At 48.0% G+C, this 20,650-nt stretch overlaps 1 protein-coding gene across 4 annotated transcripts in view; it reads right to left on the reverse strand.

Moving 5' to 3' along the window:
• The window catches only part of SLC22A16 (solute carrier family 22 member 16), a 41,200-nt gene extending 31,639 nt beyond the window's left edge, over positions 1-9,561 (reverse strand). For 3 of the 4 annotated variants that reach the window (XM_055330567.1, XM_055330566.1, XM_055330565.1), the window contains exon 1: positions 9,481-9,561. In XM_055330567.1, the coding sequence (XP_055186542.1) occupies positions 9,481-9,533 (53 nt within the window). In that variant the 5' untranslated portion in view covers positions 9,534-9,561. Of the gene's footprint in view, positions 1-7,615; positions 7,676-9,480 lie in introns of those variants that run through there. The other variant, XM_055330568.1, reaches the window with a different exon arrangement.
• Between the last annotated feature and the right edge of the window lie 11,089 nt (positions 9,562-20,650).

Raw genomic sequence — 20,650 nt, forward strand, 5'->3', positions numbered from 1 at the left:
CTTCACTTGGAAGGAGAAATGGCCAAACATGTGATCAGACATCAACACGTAAGCTGTAACCAACGGTTTAGCTGGATGGTCAAGGACTTGGAAGGCGCATGATCAGAAAATTGGTGTCAAAGAAATTTGAAGAAGAGGTATGTGGAAAGACCTCTAGGAATAGGCAAAAAAAATTGAAGACATTTGTGTCCTATGTGAGTGCTCAGCAAAGAGTGACCCCAGGCGAGGAGGATTTTTTTTTTAATTATTTATTTATGATAGTCATACAGAGAGAGAGAGAGAGAGGCAGAGACAAGGCAGAGACATAGGCAGAGGGAGAAGCAGGCTCCATGCACTGGGAGCCCGACGTGGGATTCGATCCCGGGTCTCCAGGATCGCGCCCTGGGCCAAAGGCAGGCGCCAAACCGCTGCGCCACCCAGGGATCCCGGCGAGGAGGATTTTAATAATCAAGTGGATAGGATGATCTGTCTATGGATACTAGCTGGCTTCTTTCCCAAGCCATCTTGTCATTGCCCATTGGGCTAATGAACAAAGTGGTCATGGTGGCAGGGACAGAGGTTATGCACGGGCTCAGCATCTGGGTGGGCTGATCTGGCTACAGACACCACTGAGTACCCAATCTGCCAGCTGCAGAGACCAACACTGAGCCCCAGTATGGTACCACCCTTGGGGTAAATATCTGCTTATTGCACAGAACCATTTGGGCAGCACTTGGTCCTTACTAGAATAGACACTCTGGATATAGATTTGCCTTTCCCGCATAATGCTTCTGCCAAAACTACCATATTTACAGAATGCTTTATCCACCATTGGGTATTCCACATAGCATTGCTTATGTCGAAGAAACTCCCCTCACAGCAAAAGAAATACAGCAGTGGGCCCATGCTTATGTAACTTACTGATCTTACCATGTTCCCCACTATCCTGAAGTGGCTGGTTTGCTAAAATAGTGGAATAGCCTTTTGAAGACTCAATTAGAAAGCCAGGTAGGTGGCAGTATTATGCAGGGCTAGGACGAGATTCTCTAGAAAGCTGTGTATGCTCTGAATCAGGGTCCAATGTAGGGTGCTATTTCCCTCACAGTCCGCACTCATGAGTCCAGGAATCAAGGGGTGGAAATGGGAGTCGTACGGCTCAGTGTTATACCTAGGGATCCATTAACAACATTTTTGCTTCCTGTTCCCACACCTTTATGTGCTGCTAGCCTACAGACCTTAGTTCCGGAGAGGAGAAGAATGTTTCCACCAGGAGACACAACAATGATCCCACTGAACTGGAAATAAAGACCTCGCCTGGCCCTCAGCCCCAGAATCAAAAGGCAAAGAGGGGAGTTACAGCGTTGGCCGGTGTGGCCGATCCTGACTACGAGGGGGAAGTGGACTCCACGATGCTGGGAAGGAAGAACACATCTGCAATACAGGAGATCCCTTAGGGTGTCTCTGACTAGCACCGTGCCCTGAGATGAAGGTCAGTGGAAAATTATAACACACCCTCCAGGCAGAAATACTAAGGGCCAGACCCTCGAGGAATAAGAAGCGCATCGCTCTATCAGGTAAAGGTCTGCAGCCATAGATCGGATAGGGAGCTAACGTCTAAAAAAAAATAAGGAGCGCATACAACTCAAAACCAAAAAATAACCTGATTTTTAAAAATGTACCTGTGACTTGAATAGATACTTCTCCAAGGAAAATATACAAATGGCCAATAGGCATATGAAATTAGATTATTGGAGAGAGCGAATCACTCCTGTCAGTGTCTGCATTCAGTCTCATACGGTATTCTATGTCAGCTGGCCTCTGGAAAACTCTAGCATTTCTTCATGGACAGGAGAGTAAAGACGCCACCCAAGGCCTCTGTGTCACTAATGCCAGCGGCCTGGGCCTTGCATGCCCAGAGACAGCGCAGGTCACGTTGTGAGAACTGGTGGCCTACTGTTCCCTACTGTTCCCCCCCTCAGTCCCCCTACTCAAGCACCTCCCCATCTGGCTCCTCCTTCCCCTCCACTGCCTGCTTCTCCAGGCTCTCCCTATTTGCTTCCCTGGCCCCCCCCCTTTTACTCATTTCCTCTCCCATTTCTCTCTTCCTCCTCTCTGGCCCCATACACAGCTGAAGTCCTGTTCTGCTATTTATGTTGATTTTTTTTTTTTTTTTAAAGAACACCAGCTGAACATTTTCTATTTCTCTACCCAATCAACGACAACAACAAAGGCCCCTGAAAGGCTGAAACCAAGGTCCCACGGAGGCAGAAACTGTGATGCAATCACTTTTGTGTCTCCTGTGGCTCATAGCATGGGGTGTCATGCAGTGTATACAGAACGTCACAGAATCCCTCGGGGTTAGAATCCACAGGCCTGAGGTTAATGCATAAACTCGGTGCCTCTGGTAAAGACAGGTGCTCAAGAGACCAGTGTAGAGGGGCCCCTGGGGGCTCAGCGGTTGAGCGGCTGCCTTCAGCTCAATCCCGGGGTCCTGGGATCGAATCCCGCATCGGGCTCCCCGCAGGGAGCCTGCTTCTCCCTCTGCCTGTGTCTCTGCCTCTCTCTGTGTCTCTCATGAATAAATAAATGGAATCTTTAAAAAAGAGAGAGAGAGATCAGTGTATAAAAAATTTTGAAAAAAAATGTTTAGACTGAGTACGCCATCAGCAAAAAAAAAGAATGTGTGTGTGCACAGATGTATAAGATGGACATATCTTTATATAATGAATTAACATATTGTGCATAGTGAAATAAAAACTCGCATATACATGTACTTATGTGCATACATTGTGCATACATTCATACGTAAAACAGGTGTTTCCATGGTACTCCCAAAGATCGCCTTTGCCACCACAGGGGTGGACACACCCCCACTTTGGAGACTTTTGCAGGTGGGCAATGCTAAGTGACGTCACACGAATGGTGGTGTGAAGTGACCGAGTGGCAAGCTCCCCGAGTCCTCCAGGATGACTGCCAGGACGGTACGTGGCCACCAGTCCTCATGTCTCACAGAACCCCTCCAGAGGGCAGCCCCGGTGGCGCAGCGGTTAGCGCCGCCTGCAGCCCAGGGCGTGACCCCAGGGTCCTGGGATCGAGTCCTACGTCGGGTTCCCTGCATGGGGCCTGCTCCTCCCTCTGCCTGTTTCTCCGCCTCTCTCTCTGTCTCTGTCTCTATGAATAAATAAATAAAATTTAAAAAGAACCCCTTGTAGATAAAGAAGTGAAACGGACTCAATTTGACGTGCTGCGGCTCTCAGGACACCCCACGCCAAGCTGGCCACGGGTTCAAAACTGCGCCCTGTTCCTGGCACTGGCCCAGCAGCCGGTCCAGAAAAGAAAGACGCACAGCTAAAGGCACAGCGAGAACCGAGTGGCCTTCTTCTAGCAACAGAAGGGGAGAGAGAACACACAAACACCATCCTCAGGGCCTCTGGGGGATGGGCAACCCAGAGGAAAGCCTAGAGCCCCGAGGCGTGCGTCCTTGGGGGTCACGGTGAGCCAAGTGTTCTCCCAGGAAGGGTGCCCCCCTGGAACAGCTGCCCGAAATCTGCTGCGTCCACCGCACACAGAGGGGCTGCGCAGGAGCAGCGGGCTGGGAAGACAAGCCTGCTCCGCTGTGACTCGAAAGCCCCCCCCAGAGGCTGAGATCACAGCTGGACAGGGTGGTGCTCGAACCCTCGCCCCCGCAGGCCACTGGCCCCGCAGCACAGGCCGCCGGACGCCCCGGTGGAGCCACGGGCTGAGGCCCTGCCCTCGCCTGCACACACTAGGCTTCCTGGCAGCGCCTGGCAGGCCTGCGGGTCACCTGCCCCCGGCGGCAGGTGTGCGAATTCAGGTGTCTCCTCCCGCCTGGCAAGGTCTCAGGAAGCGTTTCCCAGCCCGGAAGGGTGACCACAAGCTAGAAGGGCCCGATTAGAGAATTCGAGCCTTTCTGCTGCTGTCAGGCCAGACCCTCGACCGGCCTGTTGTTGCACAGCAGAGGTTCCCCGTCCCTCACCCGGTTTACACCTGCTGCTGTGCTGTACCTGAACACCTGCTCGGCACTGTCCCGGTCACCGCGGGTCGGATCATGCGCTTTAGCGTCTGGGCTGCCACCTAAATAGTTTCAGTCCCTGGAATGGCTGCACCATTAAAAAGTTCACACTCTGCTGACCATAACCCACCCTCCCAGCCCCCCCAGTCCTTCCCACTGATCCCATCCACAGCACCAACCAGATGCCCAGTCTTTGGATCCCACCTGCTTCTCTAGTTCATTGCCACTTTCCTGGCTTCAGTTCCTTCCCCAGCCAGTCTGAACCCCACAGTCAACACTAGAACTACCTGCCTACCTACCTACCTACACACACACACACACACACACCAGAACCCACTCTGCCAGGCCTCCGAAGCCAGGATTTGTCTTCTCTGTCCCACCCCTAGTGATCGTGGCTCAGGAGGTCTGAGGTAGGATCCAGAACTCAATACAAGCTTAAAAAGCTTCCTAAGAGATTCTGATATGGATGAGAAGCACTACCCCCAGGAAATCGAATTCTCTGGCTGAACAATCTGTTGATACCACATTTGACATTCAAAATATTTAGTAATTGTTGTGCAGAAACTGGAACTCTCATAAACAGCTTGCGAGAGTATAATTTGTCACAACCATTTCTGCAGATCTGTTTGGCAAGTGACCACGGCCACGCTCGGCCACAGAGTGATTCCTGTCCTTGGGTACGTACCCAACAAAATGTGTACACAAGTACCTAAAAGACGAGACAAGAAAGACTACGCATGATAAGCCCAACCTGGAGGCCATCTAAACGTCCATTAACAGCAAATGAGTAAGTGCCGTGACATACTGTGCACCAGTGAAGATCGACAAAAGTACCGTGACATGCCATATGTGTGAATCTCCCATATATGATGTTGAACAAAAGAAGCCAGACCAAAAGTACAGGATCTTTTTACTCCGTTTATAGAAAGTTTAGAGTCAGGCAAAACTAATCTATGGCAGTAGATGGGAGGACAGTAGTAAGTGGGAGAGGGGACGGTGCTTGGGAGAGGGCGTGCGAGGGGTGGTCCGGCAGTGGTAACAGGGCAGCGTTCACTTTATGCTGACTCATCAGACTGTAGATTACGGTGCGCACTTTTCTGTATACGGGCAATATATCAATTTAAACGTTTTATATCTGCAAGCCCCAGAGAACGGGAAAAGCATTCCCCAAAGCCCTGCTGAGGCATGATTGGACGGGGTACCCGGTCACACCCAGTCCGCCACCCGGTGCCTACCAGCTGGATCTCAGCCCTGAATGGCCTCCCAATCCATACTGACAAGGAGACGTCTTGCTGAGCAATACATTATTTATCCAGCTGCCTATTAAATATCTCCACCTGGAATTCGCACAAGGAACTCAGTAGACGCTCAAATTGATCCAAGCCCTGGGCCTGCCCCACCTGGAGTGAAACTGTTTCTGAGTTTCTGACATCATTGGCTACACAAGCCAGAAACACGGGGCATGGGGTGGAACGGCAGACAGATCCTGGCCACCTCGCCTTCATAACCAGGAGGTCCCATCAGTTCCACCTGCTAAAACTGTCCAGTCCCCCCAGCCCACATTCCCCCTGCCTCGGTCCAGACCCTCCTTATCTCCCACCTGGGCTCTTACCTAGGTCTCCCCTGGACTCTGCCCAAACTCCTGCCCTTCCAACGCACCTTCCATTCTGCAAAGTGACCTTCCTAATACCTGAACTCCTTAGCATGCCATATAAAAATATCTTTGGGTATGATTGTGACAGCTTACCTCTCACCCTCATACTTCATACTCCAAGAATAATAAATCACCCGTCAGCCTCCAAACAACCCATGCTAGTTCACGTAAATATGCTTTCTATGTGCCAGAAAGGTCCGGAGTATCCTTTCAATTCAAACTTCCCTTTCCCTGTTGCAAGGATAACTTCTTGAAAAACAAACAACAACAACAACAACAAAACAAAACAAGACCCTACTTCCCCAGGCATCTAGCATTGGGACATATCACTCTCTCCCTTACCAAGACTGTTGTCCATCAGTTGTCCTCTGTGTTCCCAACAGAAGGCCCGACGCGGGGTCATAATTATAGATACAACACATCTCGGGGATCCCTGGGTGGCTCAGCGGTTTAGCGCCTGCTTTCAGCCCAGGGCGTGATCCTGGAGACCCGGGATTGAGTCCCGCATCAGGCTCCCTGCACGAAGCCTGCTTCTCTCTCTGTCTCTTTCTCTGTGTCTCTCATGAATAAATAAATAAAATCTTTTTTAAAAATTGCAATACCTCTTAATGACTTAACTTAAAAAAAGATACATCTCTGTGTTCACAGCAAGAGAGACACTAAAGGGAAAAGAATCATACAAATACAATAGGCAGAAAACCCAGAAGCAAAGAAAAGCAAAAACGACCAGAACACCCAGAAAATGGACCCTTGTAATTTGGGTGACAGATGAAGAGATTACTTTTAGCCCTAGATTTACATCGTTCTGTATAAAGAAGCATGACCGGTGGCATCCCACAGTGGTTAAGAGTGTGGACTCCAGAGCCGGACTGCCAAGGTTTGAGTCTTGTGTCTATTACTTACCACCTGGGACCTTGGGCAAGATCCCTATACCTTCTGTGCCTCAGTTTCCTTATCTGAGAAGTGGGTTGTTGTGGGAAGAGTTAATACATGTAGCGCACTATGGCACAGTGTAAGTGCAGAGAAGTGCTATCATGATGTTCATAAGGTGAAGTCAAAAAAGAAAAACCAAAACAGGTTCATATACTGAAAAAAAAGAAGAAGAAAAGCAAAACAAAACTACCTGTGTCCAGGTAAATCAGCTATGACTCCACATTCCAACCTGGATATTTTAAATCATTTCTGCCTTTAAACCAAGACAACCCAGGGATCCAGGTTCTTAGATTATCCCAGCATAGATGCCTGGGTGTGTTTCCTCGATTCCCTCACCGGGGCCGTAAGCTATGAAATTGATGGACCTTCAGGATGGCTGCGGGACAAGACTTGGAATGGCTTTTTAATTCTTAATTAATTAATTAATTAATTCTTAATTCTTAGGTGCTCTGCTTTCCTCTCTCAAAGGTAATTAGGATAGTGCTTCCTCACTCTAGAAATGACTAATGGGAAATGATAGATAATTAGAGTTCTCTGCTTAACACTTTCACTAGGTCTCCTTAAAAGAAGGTAAAATAACAAAACACAATAACCCCCCTTTCTATTTATAAATAATAAAGAGCACATTTAGAGCAAATGTCAGAGAAACTCAGGGGTGGGAGGGACCAGAGCTATGGTCACACTGTTTTCACCTTCTTCTACAAGCACCGGCTTGTTACCCTTGCCTTGCTACGTGCTGCTTTCACAACCCAACTGTTCCCACCAGGCCAGGGGCTCAGGTAACAGTAATAGCCACAATTCACTGAGAACTTACTTGAAAGTTAAGACGTCTGCGTACATTCTTGTGGCCAGCTAAGAGTGATCTCCCCAAACCCGCCATGGAGAGCTACATTTGACAGTGTGGATGAGGACAGTGGGAGCAGATGCCCCAAGCACAGAGAGAGAGCCTTGTGCTGTGGATGGCAGAGCTGCCCACCCCCCTGGGTCCCTGGATGACCCAATGGGACACAACCTACCCTGAAGAGTTACTGGAGAGGGACACACTTCCAACTGAGGGATCTCTTTGTTAGCCAAACACCAACAGATACAATGAGCTTAGTTAATCCCTAAAATACAGAGGGAAAGAATGGTGTTAGTGCCTCTTACCTCATAGGGTTACTCTAAGGGTGTAAGGAAGGGTGCCTCGGTGGCTCAGCGGGTTAAGCATCTGGCTTCACTCAGGCCATGAGCCCAGAGTCCTGGGATTGAGCACTGAAGCATCATCATCATCATCATCATCATCATCATCATCATCACCTTCATTATCACCATCATCATCATCATCATCATCATCAGGCTCCCTGCTCAGTGGGGAGCCTGCTTCTCCTTCTCTCTCTGCCCCTCCCCCTGCTCATTCTCTCTCTCTCTCTCATATAAATAAAATCTTTAAAAAAATAAATAAATAAGCAGGATGTAATGAGAGGCTGCATGTGGAGTCCTTATAATAAATATTTGGATTACTATAATTACAGATGAGGAAGTAGTAGGCGAAATGCCCAAAACCCCCAGTTAATACGTGGTAGAGCCAGGACGGACACTCCGACACCCGACCCCAGAGCTGATCTTGTCACCCGCATGCCCTTCGGCTTCAAGAAGCCTAAAACAAGTTGCTCTACAAGGAGCCTGGGGGAGTCCTGGGGTTGGGCCCTAACTGTGCTCAGGGGAGCATCAGGATGGGGAGCGTGGGCTGTGGAGGCCGATGGACACCAGCCACGGCCAATCCTGCCCTATCACTAGACCCGTGATGTAGGCACGAGCCCCCGTGTTCTCGCGTGTGAAACGGGGGACACCACCCGTCTCAAGGAGCTGGAGTGAAGATTCAAGAAGGTAACACGTCCTAAGAGCTTCTGACGCAGCCGGGCACAGATCCCTGGTGGGTAACGCGGGTATCCGGAGCGCGGGGGACACCTGGGGCCCCCGGCCCCTCCTCCAACGGCTCCACCGGGAATCTTCTGGGGCGGGGGGGGGGGGACACGGAACCATCCATCACCAACACGTGTGCAACTTTCCAGTTTGGAGAGCGGCACCACATCACCTGTCCCCTACAGGCCTGGGGGGCGGGGGAGGGAAGACAGGAATGACTGCAATTCCCGCGCTGCGGGTGGGAAACTGAGGCACAACATCCCCAGAACCCTATTAGAGGTGAGGGGCGGGCCACGACTCCGACTCGGCTGCAGATCTCGGGCCATGGGTTTGGCCCCTCGCCCAGCAAACGGTCCCGCGTCACCCCCAGGAGCGCTGCTCCACGAATGAATGAATGAATGAATGATCGTAATGCCTTAATGAATCTTAACAAACGAAAGCAGGGTGCCAAGGGGCTAACTCTGCGTCCCTGGCCCCAGCCGCCTCAGTTTCCCCGAGCGCTCGCTACGTGGTGGATGCAAACACCTGCGCGGCAAGGGAGCGCGTGAAGCGCCGCGCGCAGGCGCACCGGGCCCCCCAGGGTCGCTAGAAATGGCCACAAAATCCCACTAACGGTTGTTCCGGGGCCACCCCTGCCGGGACCGCAGGCGTCGGGGACGTGGAACAGGAGCCGGCCTGGCGGGGGCAGAACCGGGCGCGGGGGCAGGCGCTCCCCGGCTCGGGTGACCCGGGCCCGGCTGGCAGCCCGCACGCCGGGGGGGGGGGCGCCCCGAGCCAGCCCAGGGCCCCCTGCTCCCCGGGGGGGGGGCCCGGCGCCAGGGTCCGGGCCGGCGGTGTGGACGCGGGTCTCCGGAGGGGGGCCGGGCTTCCGGACCGCGAGCCCCGCGCGAGAACCCCGGGAAACGGACAGAAACAGGCCGGGCCGGCGCCCTCCGCCCTCCGCCGTCCGCCGTCCCCCTCCCCACCCCCACCTCCCTACCTGCCGAAGTGCCCCACGCGGTCAAAAATCAGCTCCAAACTCTGGGACCGCATGGTGCCGCCGTGCGCTGCGCCCCCAAGCTGGCCGCGCCGACCTCGCCGAGCGCCCCGGCCGCGGGCACCGCGCCCCGCCCCGCCCCGGCCCCCGCCTGGGTCCCTGCGCGCCCCAGGGTGCCGGGCCGGGCGGCTCCCCCCCCCAGGTCCGAGCCCCGCCCCGGCCCGGCCCCGCCCCCGTCCCGCCCTCTGGGTCCCCCGTGCGCGCCCCAGGGCGCGGGGCCGGGCGGCTTCCAACCTCCAAGGTCCGATCCCGGTCCCCGCGCTCCGCCCCGCCTCGCTCCGGGTCCCCCGCCCCCCGCTCTCTGGGTCCCCCGCGCGCCCCAGGGCGCGGGACCCGGCGTCTTCCACCCCCCGAGGCCCGATCCCCGTCCCCCGGCCCTGCCCACCCCCACCCCTCTGGGTCCCCTGCGCGCGCTCGAGGGCCCCGGGCCGGGCGGGCCTCCAACCTCCGATCCCGATCCCCGCCCGGGACACGCAGGCCCGGGGACTCGGGGGCTGAAGGGCCCTTGGTTTCTGGACCCCGCTCCCGCCCCGGGCAAGGGCCGCTTTCTCAGGGGCCAACAGTTTGAGGGCCAGGACAGGGTCCCCGCGGGCAGAGCGTCAAGACTGGATCCTGAGGACCCTGAGAAGTGACAGGGACTGGCAGGGCTTGTTCACGGTTTTATGTTTCCCAAAAGGGCAAAGAACTCTCCGGGTAGAGAGACTCCAGCAGAAGAGTCCGGGCGAGAAACTCGGTCTTGAAGAGGATTTGAGAAAGAGGGAGAGCCCGCTCCAAGGCCTTCCCTCCCCTGCTGGTAGGTTCTGGGTACCTGTCCTCTGTCAGTTAACTGTCAGTGAGAAATTGTGTTTTCAACCCGTTTATGGTGTTTTTCAATGATCAGAAGTGGTATTTTTTTTATTTTAATGAGGTCAAAATCATAAATCGTTTCCTTTATAATTTGTGACTTTTGTATTTTGTTTAAAAGAATTCTGCTTTACTACCAAGAGGTCACAAAAATGTTCTATTTCCTTCTAACTAAAAGTTTTAGCTTTTGGCTTTTCTCATTTAGGTCTTAAATCCACTGGAAGAGATTGTTTGGTTTAAGACTGAGATCCAGTTTTGGGTTTTTTCCATACAGATTAAAAAAAAAAAATTTGTCCCAGCCCCATTTATTGAATACTCTATCCTTCTCTCTGCATTGCCACCTCATCTCCTATAAAGTTTCTCTTTCTCTGTGGGTTTGTTCTGGGCTCTCTAAATCTTTTCCATTGATCTTTTATATCCATGTGTCTTTATTATTATCGTTTTATACAATCTGCTCCAATTAATCTTTTACTACTACTCCAAAATAGGTCTTATCAAAGTCACCATGATCTCCATGTTGCCAATTTCAATGGCCAATTCTCAGCCCTTATTTTATTTAATGCCCTCTGTTAAAGAAATATTATTTTAAAAGGTATAATCATGCCTCTCGTAGAAAAATAAAATGAACAAGTCAGTAACTTTATTTTACTCGCGAGTTCATAAGGGAACCAATAAGACGTTACAACCTGTTCAAAGAATTCAATGACCCCCCCTATATAAAGGCAACAAGGAACGCTAGTATGAATATATAAATAGAGGCAAAAACAGTCTATCCACCGTGCAATTGCATTTCGCCAATTCTATCAGTGCATCAGCTGCATTCCACGAAACACAATTCGTTTCCACGGACAAGAGTCATTCGCATGATTATGTTTTCTACAACTTAGAACATTGTAAAAATAGTTCAAAAACAATGAGAGATGAAGAGAACCCTAAAGAGTATTCAAAAAAAAAAAAAGAAACTTTTTTCCCACCTCAAAGTGTTCCAAAATGTTTACTGGTACCACAGTATCAGTTTGTCTTTTTTCTTCAAACATCTTCCTTGGCGTCTGTGCTTCCCCAGTGTCAGTCTGTGATTTTTCATCTCATCCTCCCGCTTGCTGTTCTCTCGGTCACTTAGATCCTCCTCCTTCTCCCGTCTCCTCTAAATGTCAGAGTACCCCCGGCCTCTGAGCTCTTCTCTTTTAACATTCCTCCTCGGTAGCATAATATAGTCCAAGAGTTGGCCAACTACAGCCCACGGGCCAAATCTGGTCTGCTACCTGCTTTAGCAAATAAAGTTTTATTGGAACACAGTCACGATCATTCATTCATATACCATCTATGGCTGCTTTCATCCCGCAATGCCAGACGTCGGTGCTTGTAACAGACTGTATGGTCCACAAAGCCTAAAATATTTACTATCTGGCCCTTTACAGAAAAAGCTTGCCAACCCATGATCTACTGCTGTGGCTTTCAAAACATATATTAATGACTCCCAGATCTATGTGTCCCAGCTGACCTCAGCCCAGGACTCCGGACTCACTAATACCACCGTCTTCTCCACATCTCGCCCACAGGTCTACAAACCACCTCAAACTTCCCATGGCCACCTTCATTCCCACTCCTCTCCAGCATTTCCCAGCTCAGCAAACGTACCTCTTGCAGCAGTTGCATAGGCCAAAACCCCTGGTGTCTCCCCCTGGAGAGACATGGGGAGGTGTCTGAGAAACAAATAACCCTATTTTTTTGTCAGCCCCAAATATCTTTACCGTCCTTCTGACAGCCTTTATTTCCTGACCCCCAAATTCCCTCCACCTCCCTTCCAAACTGCTGCTCCCAATTCTCTTTAGCTTCCTCAGGCAACTGCAACTGGTTGCAACGGGCAGCCTGGCAGAACGTTTAAGGATATTTATAAGATTTGGTCCTTCACTTAGTAAGTATTTGTTTTATTTGTGTCTGCTCTGTGTGACGGGGGCAAACAGGAGTTCAAGTTGTGATTCCTTATCCTGAAACTTCAACACACACACACACACACACACACACACGAGCCAGGCCCTTAACATTCGTTAGCTCATTTACTTCTCACAATTGTCTGAGATCAATGCTGTTCTCATTTTTGTCTTCAGGTAAGAAAAATGAGAGGCCAAGAGAATAAGCAATCTTTTAAGGTTGCCCACACCTGAGTCGCCGAGCCAGATTCCAACCCAGCTCTGTCTTAACTCTAAAACTATCGCTCATAACCATGACACTGGCACTGCTTGTTACAAAAAAAAAAAAAAAAATGCAGAATTGTGCAGAGTGACCCTTCACATGACCGGATTGGAGACCTGGTGACTTCGAACCACCAGGTTCCCCAACCTGACTGAGAAGGCCTACACGTGACTCTGCCTTTAGCCCTCAGACGCTCATCTGGCCCGGTGTTCCAGTCAAAGTCCTTAAAACTCAAAGAAGGAAGTAATTACTCCTGGGTGCGGTAACCTTGAAGGCTTCCAGAAGAATTTGATATTTGATTCAAGATGTGAAGGATTAGGAAATATTGCCAGGCAGGGGCGAGGTAGAAAGTATGTTCCGGTAGAGAAAATAGCCTGAGTAAAACCCCAGATGTAAAAATCCAGGCATGTGTGAGGCCCCAGTGAGAGGCACAGCAGCTGCAGGGTTGAGAGCAGGAGTGCTTTGTGCCCAGCCTCGGGCCTGGCCCACAAGAAATAATGGGTACGTTTACCTGACCGGCCTTGGAAGGCCCGCTCTCCAATCGACGCCGATTGTAAATGCCACCTTCATCACTTAAAAACTTTGACCCCTCACCCAAGTCACATCTCTCTGGTATCAAAAAGGTTGAATTCAAGTTAACAGTCCTACCTCATAAGGCGGTGGTGAGGTCAAATGAGACATAGCTTCCTGGAAAGGGATTCCAGGTGAATAACTCTTACACACTTTTAACAGTGTGCCTAGGCCATGGTAAGTGCTCGATAAAAGCTAATGCTGGGAGCCCTGGGGGGCTCAGTGGTTGAGCATCTGCCTTTGGCTCAGGTCGTGATCCCAGGATCCCAGGATCGAGTCCCATGTCGGGCTGCCTGCATGGAGCCTGCTTCTCCCTCTGCCTGTGTCTCTGCCTCTCTCTCTGTGTCTCTCATGAATAAATAAAATTAAATAAATAAATAAATAAATAAATAAATAAATAAATAAATAAATAAATTTATTTTGAAAAGCTAATGCTGTGAAGATAGGCCAAGAAGGATAAGTAGGTTAGAGGCACAGTGCTTGGAAGCTTCAACTTTAGGTTGTGATTACAGAGCATGAGTTAAGGCAGTGAGGAGCCACCGAAGGCTTTGTCCCATGTAGTGAACAAAATATGTGTTGTGAAAATTGGTCTGATAATGGGGGTGTGACAGAGGGAGGGGGAAGATGGAGAAGGTGGTGGTAGGACGGTCAATTGGGAGGTTGATATATTTGGAGCCCAGTGTTCGGGATACAAATTAAAGAGGTGATAGCAGAAGCAGAACGAAGGGGCTTCCCATTCAAGTGGCAGAGAAGGACGAAAGGCCGCCTTTGGCAACTGGCTGCCTGAGGAGGGCACACACGTAGAGGAGCTGAGGAGTCCCCAGGCTCACAAGGCTGAGTGACTGCTGACGGCGACCTGGCCTTTGGGGCTCCTCCCTTTCCTCCCTCTCTTCATCCTCCTCCTCCTCCTCCCTCCCTACTCCTCTGGGAAAGACGCAAGTTGCTCTGATCCTCTGAGCGGCCTTCCCCTGGTGCATTTCGCCGGCACACCCGCTGAGGGCGCTGGCGGGAGCAGCTTTAAAAGGACTGGTTCATGAACAAGTGCAATATGTCAACAAAGACTCAAGTCACTGAAATGCTTTCCCTCTTATCATAGAAGATAAACAAACAGGATTTGCAGAATGTGCAAAAGAGTTGGAGTAACTATTGTAGGTCTCTCTTGGAAACCAAAAGTTTTGGCAAAGAACCTTGAGTGTTATATCTGTGTTAGAAATGTAGGGGCACCTGGGTGGCTCAGTCGGTGGAGCACGGGGCTCTCCACTTTGGCTCAGGTCATGATCTCAGGGTGGTGAGATGGAGCCCCGCATGGGCTGTGCTCAGAGTGCAGGCTGTTTGAGATGCTCTCCCTCTCCCTCTCCCCCTTCTCCCTCTAAAATAAATAGATAGATAGATAGATAGATAGATAGATAGATAGATAGATAGATCATTTTTTAAAAAGAGATTTCAATAAAAAAGAAATGTAGAACATAGCAGAAGATGGATCTCTCCCACTTTATGAGAAAGGTGCAAGTGTGTGTGTGTGTGTGTGTGTGTGTGTGTGTGTGTGTGTGCATGTGCGTATGTATTTACAAGTCTGTGAGTGAGCTGGACACCAGTGACACCCGGGAAGCAGCTGCGGGTCACAGTGATACTGATCAAAGTAGTCAGAAAGCCAGGAGCCAGTCTGAGGAAGGAAAGAGAGATGTTCTTTGTCCTGCATCTAAAACGTGTCCCTTATGGGGCCGGAATGCTAAGTGGGGCTGCAGAGTAAGGTGCCCGGAACCATCTGCAAGAACCTGCTGTTTAAGCTGCCCAGTCTATGCTGTGTTGTGATGGCAGACCAAGCTGAGAGGTTTGGGCTTCTTTTCAGAAATAGTTTATGCAAAAACAAGCAAAAATAAATATATTAGTTTCCATCGTCCTTTTTTCACACAAACGGTTCTGCAACTTGCCATACTATATCTTGGAGAACAGGTCAAGTCACTAGATTTCTTTTTAAATGGCTGCATGATATTTTTTCATTGTATGAATACCCTGTAGTCCATTTATCCAAACTTCCATTGCTGAGCATAATGCCACAATGAATATGGGGGTCCATATAACTTTTCAAATTCATGTTTTCCAGTTAGTGGAATTGCTGGATCATATGGTAGTTCTACTTTTAATTTTGGGAGGGGAACCTCCATATCATTTTCTACAGTGGCAACCCCAATTTACATTCCCACCAACAGTGCACAAGGGTTCCCTCTTCTCCACATCCTCACCAATACTTGTTTTTTTTTTTTAAGATTTTAGTTATTTATTCATGAGAGACACAGAGAGAATGAGAGAGAGAGAGAGAGAGAGAGAGAGAGAGAGAGGCAGAGGCATAGGCAGAGGGAGAAGCAGGCTCCATGCAAGGAGCCCAATGCCAGACTTGATCCCAGGACTCCAGGATCACACCCTGGGCCAAAGGCAGGCACTAAACTGCTGAGTCACCCAGGGATCCCCTCACTAACACTTGTTATTTATTATCTTTTTGATACCAGCCACTCTAACAAGTATGAGATAAAATCTCGCTACAGTTTAATTTGCATTTCCCTGATGATTAGTAGTGTCGTGCGAACATCTTTTCACGTAGCGATTCACCTTGTTTTTCTTTAAATAGGACTTCCATATTTCATTTAATTTATTTTTCAGTTATAATGTAAATAGTCTTCCATTACATCTTCTAATTATTTTTATAATCAATAATTTTATATTAAAAAGGCTGTTTATTATGTATGTGTGTGTATTTTTTTTTAACCAAGCCAAATTACTTCCCATATTGTTTGACATCATTTTTCAGGTGACTCTCTTAAATCTTAGTGTGGTTTTTTTTTTTTAAGATTTTATTTATTTATTTGATAGAGAACAAGCAGGGCAAGTGGCAGAGGGAGAGGCAGAGAATCTCAAGCACACTCCATGCTGAGGGGGACACCCAGGAGGGCTTAATCTTACAACCCTGAGATCATGACCTGAGCCAAAACCAAGAGTCAGTAGCTTAGTGGAATGAGCCACCCAGGTGCCCCCATTTTTTATTTACATGTAAGTTTCCATTTTCTTAGGGTGATAATAAATTAGATGGATGGATGGACAGATAGATAAATAGATGGATGAAATGCAGTATTTCAGGGTTAAACAAGAACTGTTATAGAATTAACTGGATAAAAGGTCAGGAATGCCAGCTGGCTCTAGTCTACCCAAATAAATCTTCCAGTATGAACTACCACTGAAAGGATAAAGTATTTTCTAGTTGCCCTCACCCCACATTTCAGGCCACAGATTGGAAACTGAGCACCCACCATCTGGCTGGCTGCCCATTGTAGTAGCTTTGCATTTCTAAGACTGGGAAGGATGTGAAGGGAGGGAAGGAAAAAGGAACCAGAATATATAGGCCTCATCCTACATACCGGCCACAGACCCTAAATGTACGCCACACTTCAAGGGAAGGGTCAGCTAAATGAGTACATGCTATAAACCAGTGGTTCCCTACATGTGGTCCCACAGCAGCGGGAGCATAACCTAGGAACTTGTTAGGAATGCAGGTTCTCAGGCCGTACCCTGGACTAGCCGAGCTAGAAGCGTTGGGAGAAGGACTCCACAATCTGTGTTCCATACACCCATTCTGAGGCCTATACAAAAAACTATATAAATATTTCTAATGCAAGATGATTGTCTGAGGCAGGTCAGCTTAACTGCTAGAGGGGAAGAAAAGTCTCCTCCCATTTAGGAAATCTTGGAAAACACAGAAAAATTTAAAGTCAGTACGTTCACAATAAGCTGAAGAAGATTGCTGAGTTTCAGGAGCTCTTTCTCACATTAATCAAGCCTTTAATATTTGTCTGAGATTTTCTATACACTATATTCTAGAGTATATAGAGTACTATATAGTATATAGATAATATCAATCCTACAGCAGGATCCTGGAATAACAGACTATCACAGCTGCTTGGACCTTGGAGATCATTCTGGAACAATCCATGGTTTTTACAAATAAAGAGATGGTGCTGAGAGAGGCAACTTGGCAAACAGCAAAGTACACACAACGTAGATGCTTGTTTGCTTGGATTCGTTCCCATTAGACCACAAGAGGCCCCAAACTATGGTTACCTAATAATGTACCAAACAAAGAACTGGCACAAAAACAGACACATAGATGAATGGAACAGAATAGAGAATCCGGAAGTGGACCCTCAACTTTATGGTCAACTAATATTCGACAAAGGAGGAAAGACTATCCACTGGGAAAAAGTCTCTTCAATCAATGGTGCTGGGAAAATTGGACATCCACATGCAGAAGAATGAAACTAGACCACTCTCTTGCACCACACACAAAGATAAACTCAAAATGGATGAAAGATCTAAATGTGAGACAAGATTCCATCAAAATCCTAGAGGAGAACACAGGCAACACCCTTTTTGAACTCAGCCACAGCAACTTCTTGCAAGATACATCCACGAAGGCAAGAGAAACAAAAGCAAAAATGAACTATTGGGACTTCATCAAGATAAGAAACTTTTGCACAGCAAAGGATACAGTCAACAAAACTCAAAGACAACCTACAGAATGGGAGAAGGTATTTGCAAATGACGTATCAGATAAAGGGCTAGTTTCCAAGATCTATAAAGAACTTACTAAACTAAACAGCAAAGAAACAAACAATCCAATCATGAAATGGGCAAAAGACATGATCAGAAATGTCACAGAGGAAGACATAGACATGGCCAATATGCACATGAGAAAATGCTCTGCATCACTTGCCATCAGGGAAATACAGATCAAAACCACAGTGAGATCCCATGTCACCCCAGTAAGAATGGGGAAAATTAACAAGGCAGGAAACCACAAATGTTGGAGAGGATGTGGAGAAAGGGGAACCCTCCTGCACTGTTGGTGGGAATGTGAACTGGTGCAGCCACTCTGGAAAACTGTGTGGAGGTTCCTCAAAGAGTTAAAAATTGATCTGCCCTATGACCCAGCAATTGCACTGCTGGGGATTTACCGCAAAGATACAGATGCAGTGAAACGCCGGGGCACCTGCACCCCGATGTTTCTAGCAGCAATGTCCACAGTAGCCACACTGTGGAAGGAGCCTCGGTGTCCATCGAAAGATGTATGGATAAAGAAGCTGTGGTCTATGTATACACTGGAATATTCCTCAGCCATTAGAAACGACAAATACCCACCATTTGCTTCAACGTGGATGGACCTGGAGGGTATGATGCTGAGTGAAATAAGTCAATCGGAGAAGGACAAACATTATATGGTCTCATTCATTTGGGGAATATAAAAAATAGTGAAAGGAAATAAAGGGAAAAGGATAAAAAATGAGTGGGAAATATCAGGGAGGGAGACAGAACATGAGAGACTCCTAACTCTGGAAACAAACTAGGGGTGGTGGAAGGGGAGGTGGGCGGGGGGTGGGTGTGACTGACGGGCACTGAGGGGGCACTTGACGGGATGAGCACTGGGTGTTATTCTATATGTTGGCAAATTGAACACCAATAAAAATAAATTTATTAAAAAAATAATAATAATGTACCAAAGTGTCACCCATAACTGCCAAATGAAGACGTTCTGGAAGAAGCCAAAGATTCTACGAGAGTAAGATCTTCACCTTTCCAGACCAATGACAACAATCTCTAGATAAACTTGACCAAAGTCATTCTTACAAGCTTTCTCCCTGAGAATGAATTTCAGTTAATGACCAAAATGAGCATGAAGTCCAGCCTTTCTTGGCAAGGCCAGGGGGAGCAGTCTAACTCAAATACTTTCCTCCCAAGTAATTTCACATTAACTTTTTAGGAAAATGCATTTTCTATGTCAACCTTTAAAATAAACACATGTGGGACGGCTGGGTGGCTCAGCGGTTGAGCACCTGCCTTCGGCCCAGGGTGTGACCCCGGGGTCCTGGGATAGGGTCCCACATCAGGCTCCCTGCATGGAGCCTGCTTCTCCCTCTGCCTGTGTCTCTGCCTCTCTCTTTCTCTGTCTCTCGTGAATAAATAAATAAAATCTTTGGAAAATAATAAAGTAAAATAAAATAAACATACGCTTTTTGAGGACACTAGTAAACATCGAATTACATTTAGTAATTCCTAAAGTAGTAACAGTCATATCAGGCAAGATTTTTTACTTAAAGTTCTGTTTCAACAAATAGCAGGGATACGGCCGATAGATAATTATTTGAAATTAGTCAGTGGCCAAGGCTTAGGTCATTGTTTTGTTCTATGAACGTGTTTTGCTGTTATTGTAACAGTATTTCTGTGGAGGGTCCTTTGGGTGTATGACTGAACTCCTCCATGGAACTTGGACTCCTCCATGAGACTCCAAGAAAGTATAATCATTTTGGAATCATATTCTTGGAAAGAAGCATTAATAAATTAATACGTTTTTACACACAAACTACTTTGCTGATCACTGAGGGCACAACCAGAAAAGCTCAACACAAAGTGCTTGCCTTATAGCTTCATCACCAACAAAACCATTCATCAGACCCATATAGGCAGAATTGAAAGCCAAGAAAATTCAAAACGAGTTTAAAACCTAATGGTCAGGGTCCATCAATGGAATGGAATATTACTTAGCTATAAAAAAGAATGAAATCGGGATCCCTGGGTGGCGCAGCGGTTTGGCGCCTGCCTTTGGCCCAGGGCACGATCCTGGAGACCCGGGATCGGATCCCGCGTCGGGCTCCCGGTGCGTGGAGCCTGCTTCTCCCTCTGCCTGTGTCTCTGCCTCTCTCTCTCTCTCTATCATAAATTAAAAAAAAAAAAAAAAAAAAAGAATGAAATCGGGATCCCTGGGTGGCGCAGCGGTTTGGCGCCTGCCTTTGGCCCAGGGCGCTATCCTGGAGACCCGGGATCGAGTCCCACGTCGGCCTCCCTGCATGGAGCCTGCTTCTCCCTCTGCCTGTGTCTCTGCCTCTCTCTCTCTGTGTCTCTCATAAAAAATAAAATAAAATCTTAAAAAAAAAAAAAAAAGGAATGTAACCATAAAAAAAAACAAACCACCTAATGGTCATGTCTTGTTTGTGTCACTAGATGTCCTTTCACCCTCATTTCTATAAAATATTTTCTTCCAGGAGCAACCTTCTCACTCTCTCTTCAGCAGGGACAGACCCAGGTTTTGTGGTCTGAAGTTTGAAGTTTCTGTAATTTACAAAAATCACTTCAGAGGATAAAAAATTATTTAGAATGAGAAAAAAAAAAGTCAATGCATTTTGCATCACAGATTTCAAAAACCGGACAAATACAAAAAAAAAATCACAAACTCTCCAAAATTAACCTAATATTTTTATTACTGAATGCTCTGATGCTCTTTATAATCCTTTTATCCTCCATAACATTGTTTGCTGGATCAAACCTTACCTGAAAGTAACCACCTCTCGACTTTTCTTAAAAAAAAAAAAAAGATGTTATTTATGTATTTGAGAGAAAGATAGAGCATGAGCAGGAGAAAGGGGAGAGGGAGAAGCAGACTCCCCACCCAGCACGGAGCCCAGTG

Source organism: Nyctereutes procyonoides, unplaced genomic scaffold, assembly GCF_905146905.1.
Source record: "Nyctereutes procyonoides isolate TBG_1078 unplaced genomic scaffold, NYPRO_anot_genome, whole genome shotgun sequence".
NCBI classification, from domain to species: Eukaryota; Metazoa; Chordata; class Mammalia; order Carnivora; family Canidae; genus Nyctereutes; species Nyctereutes procyonoides.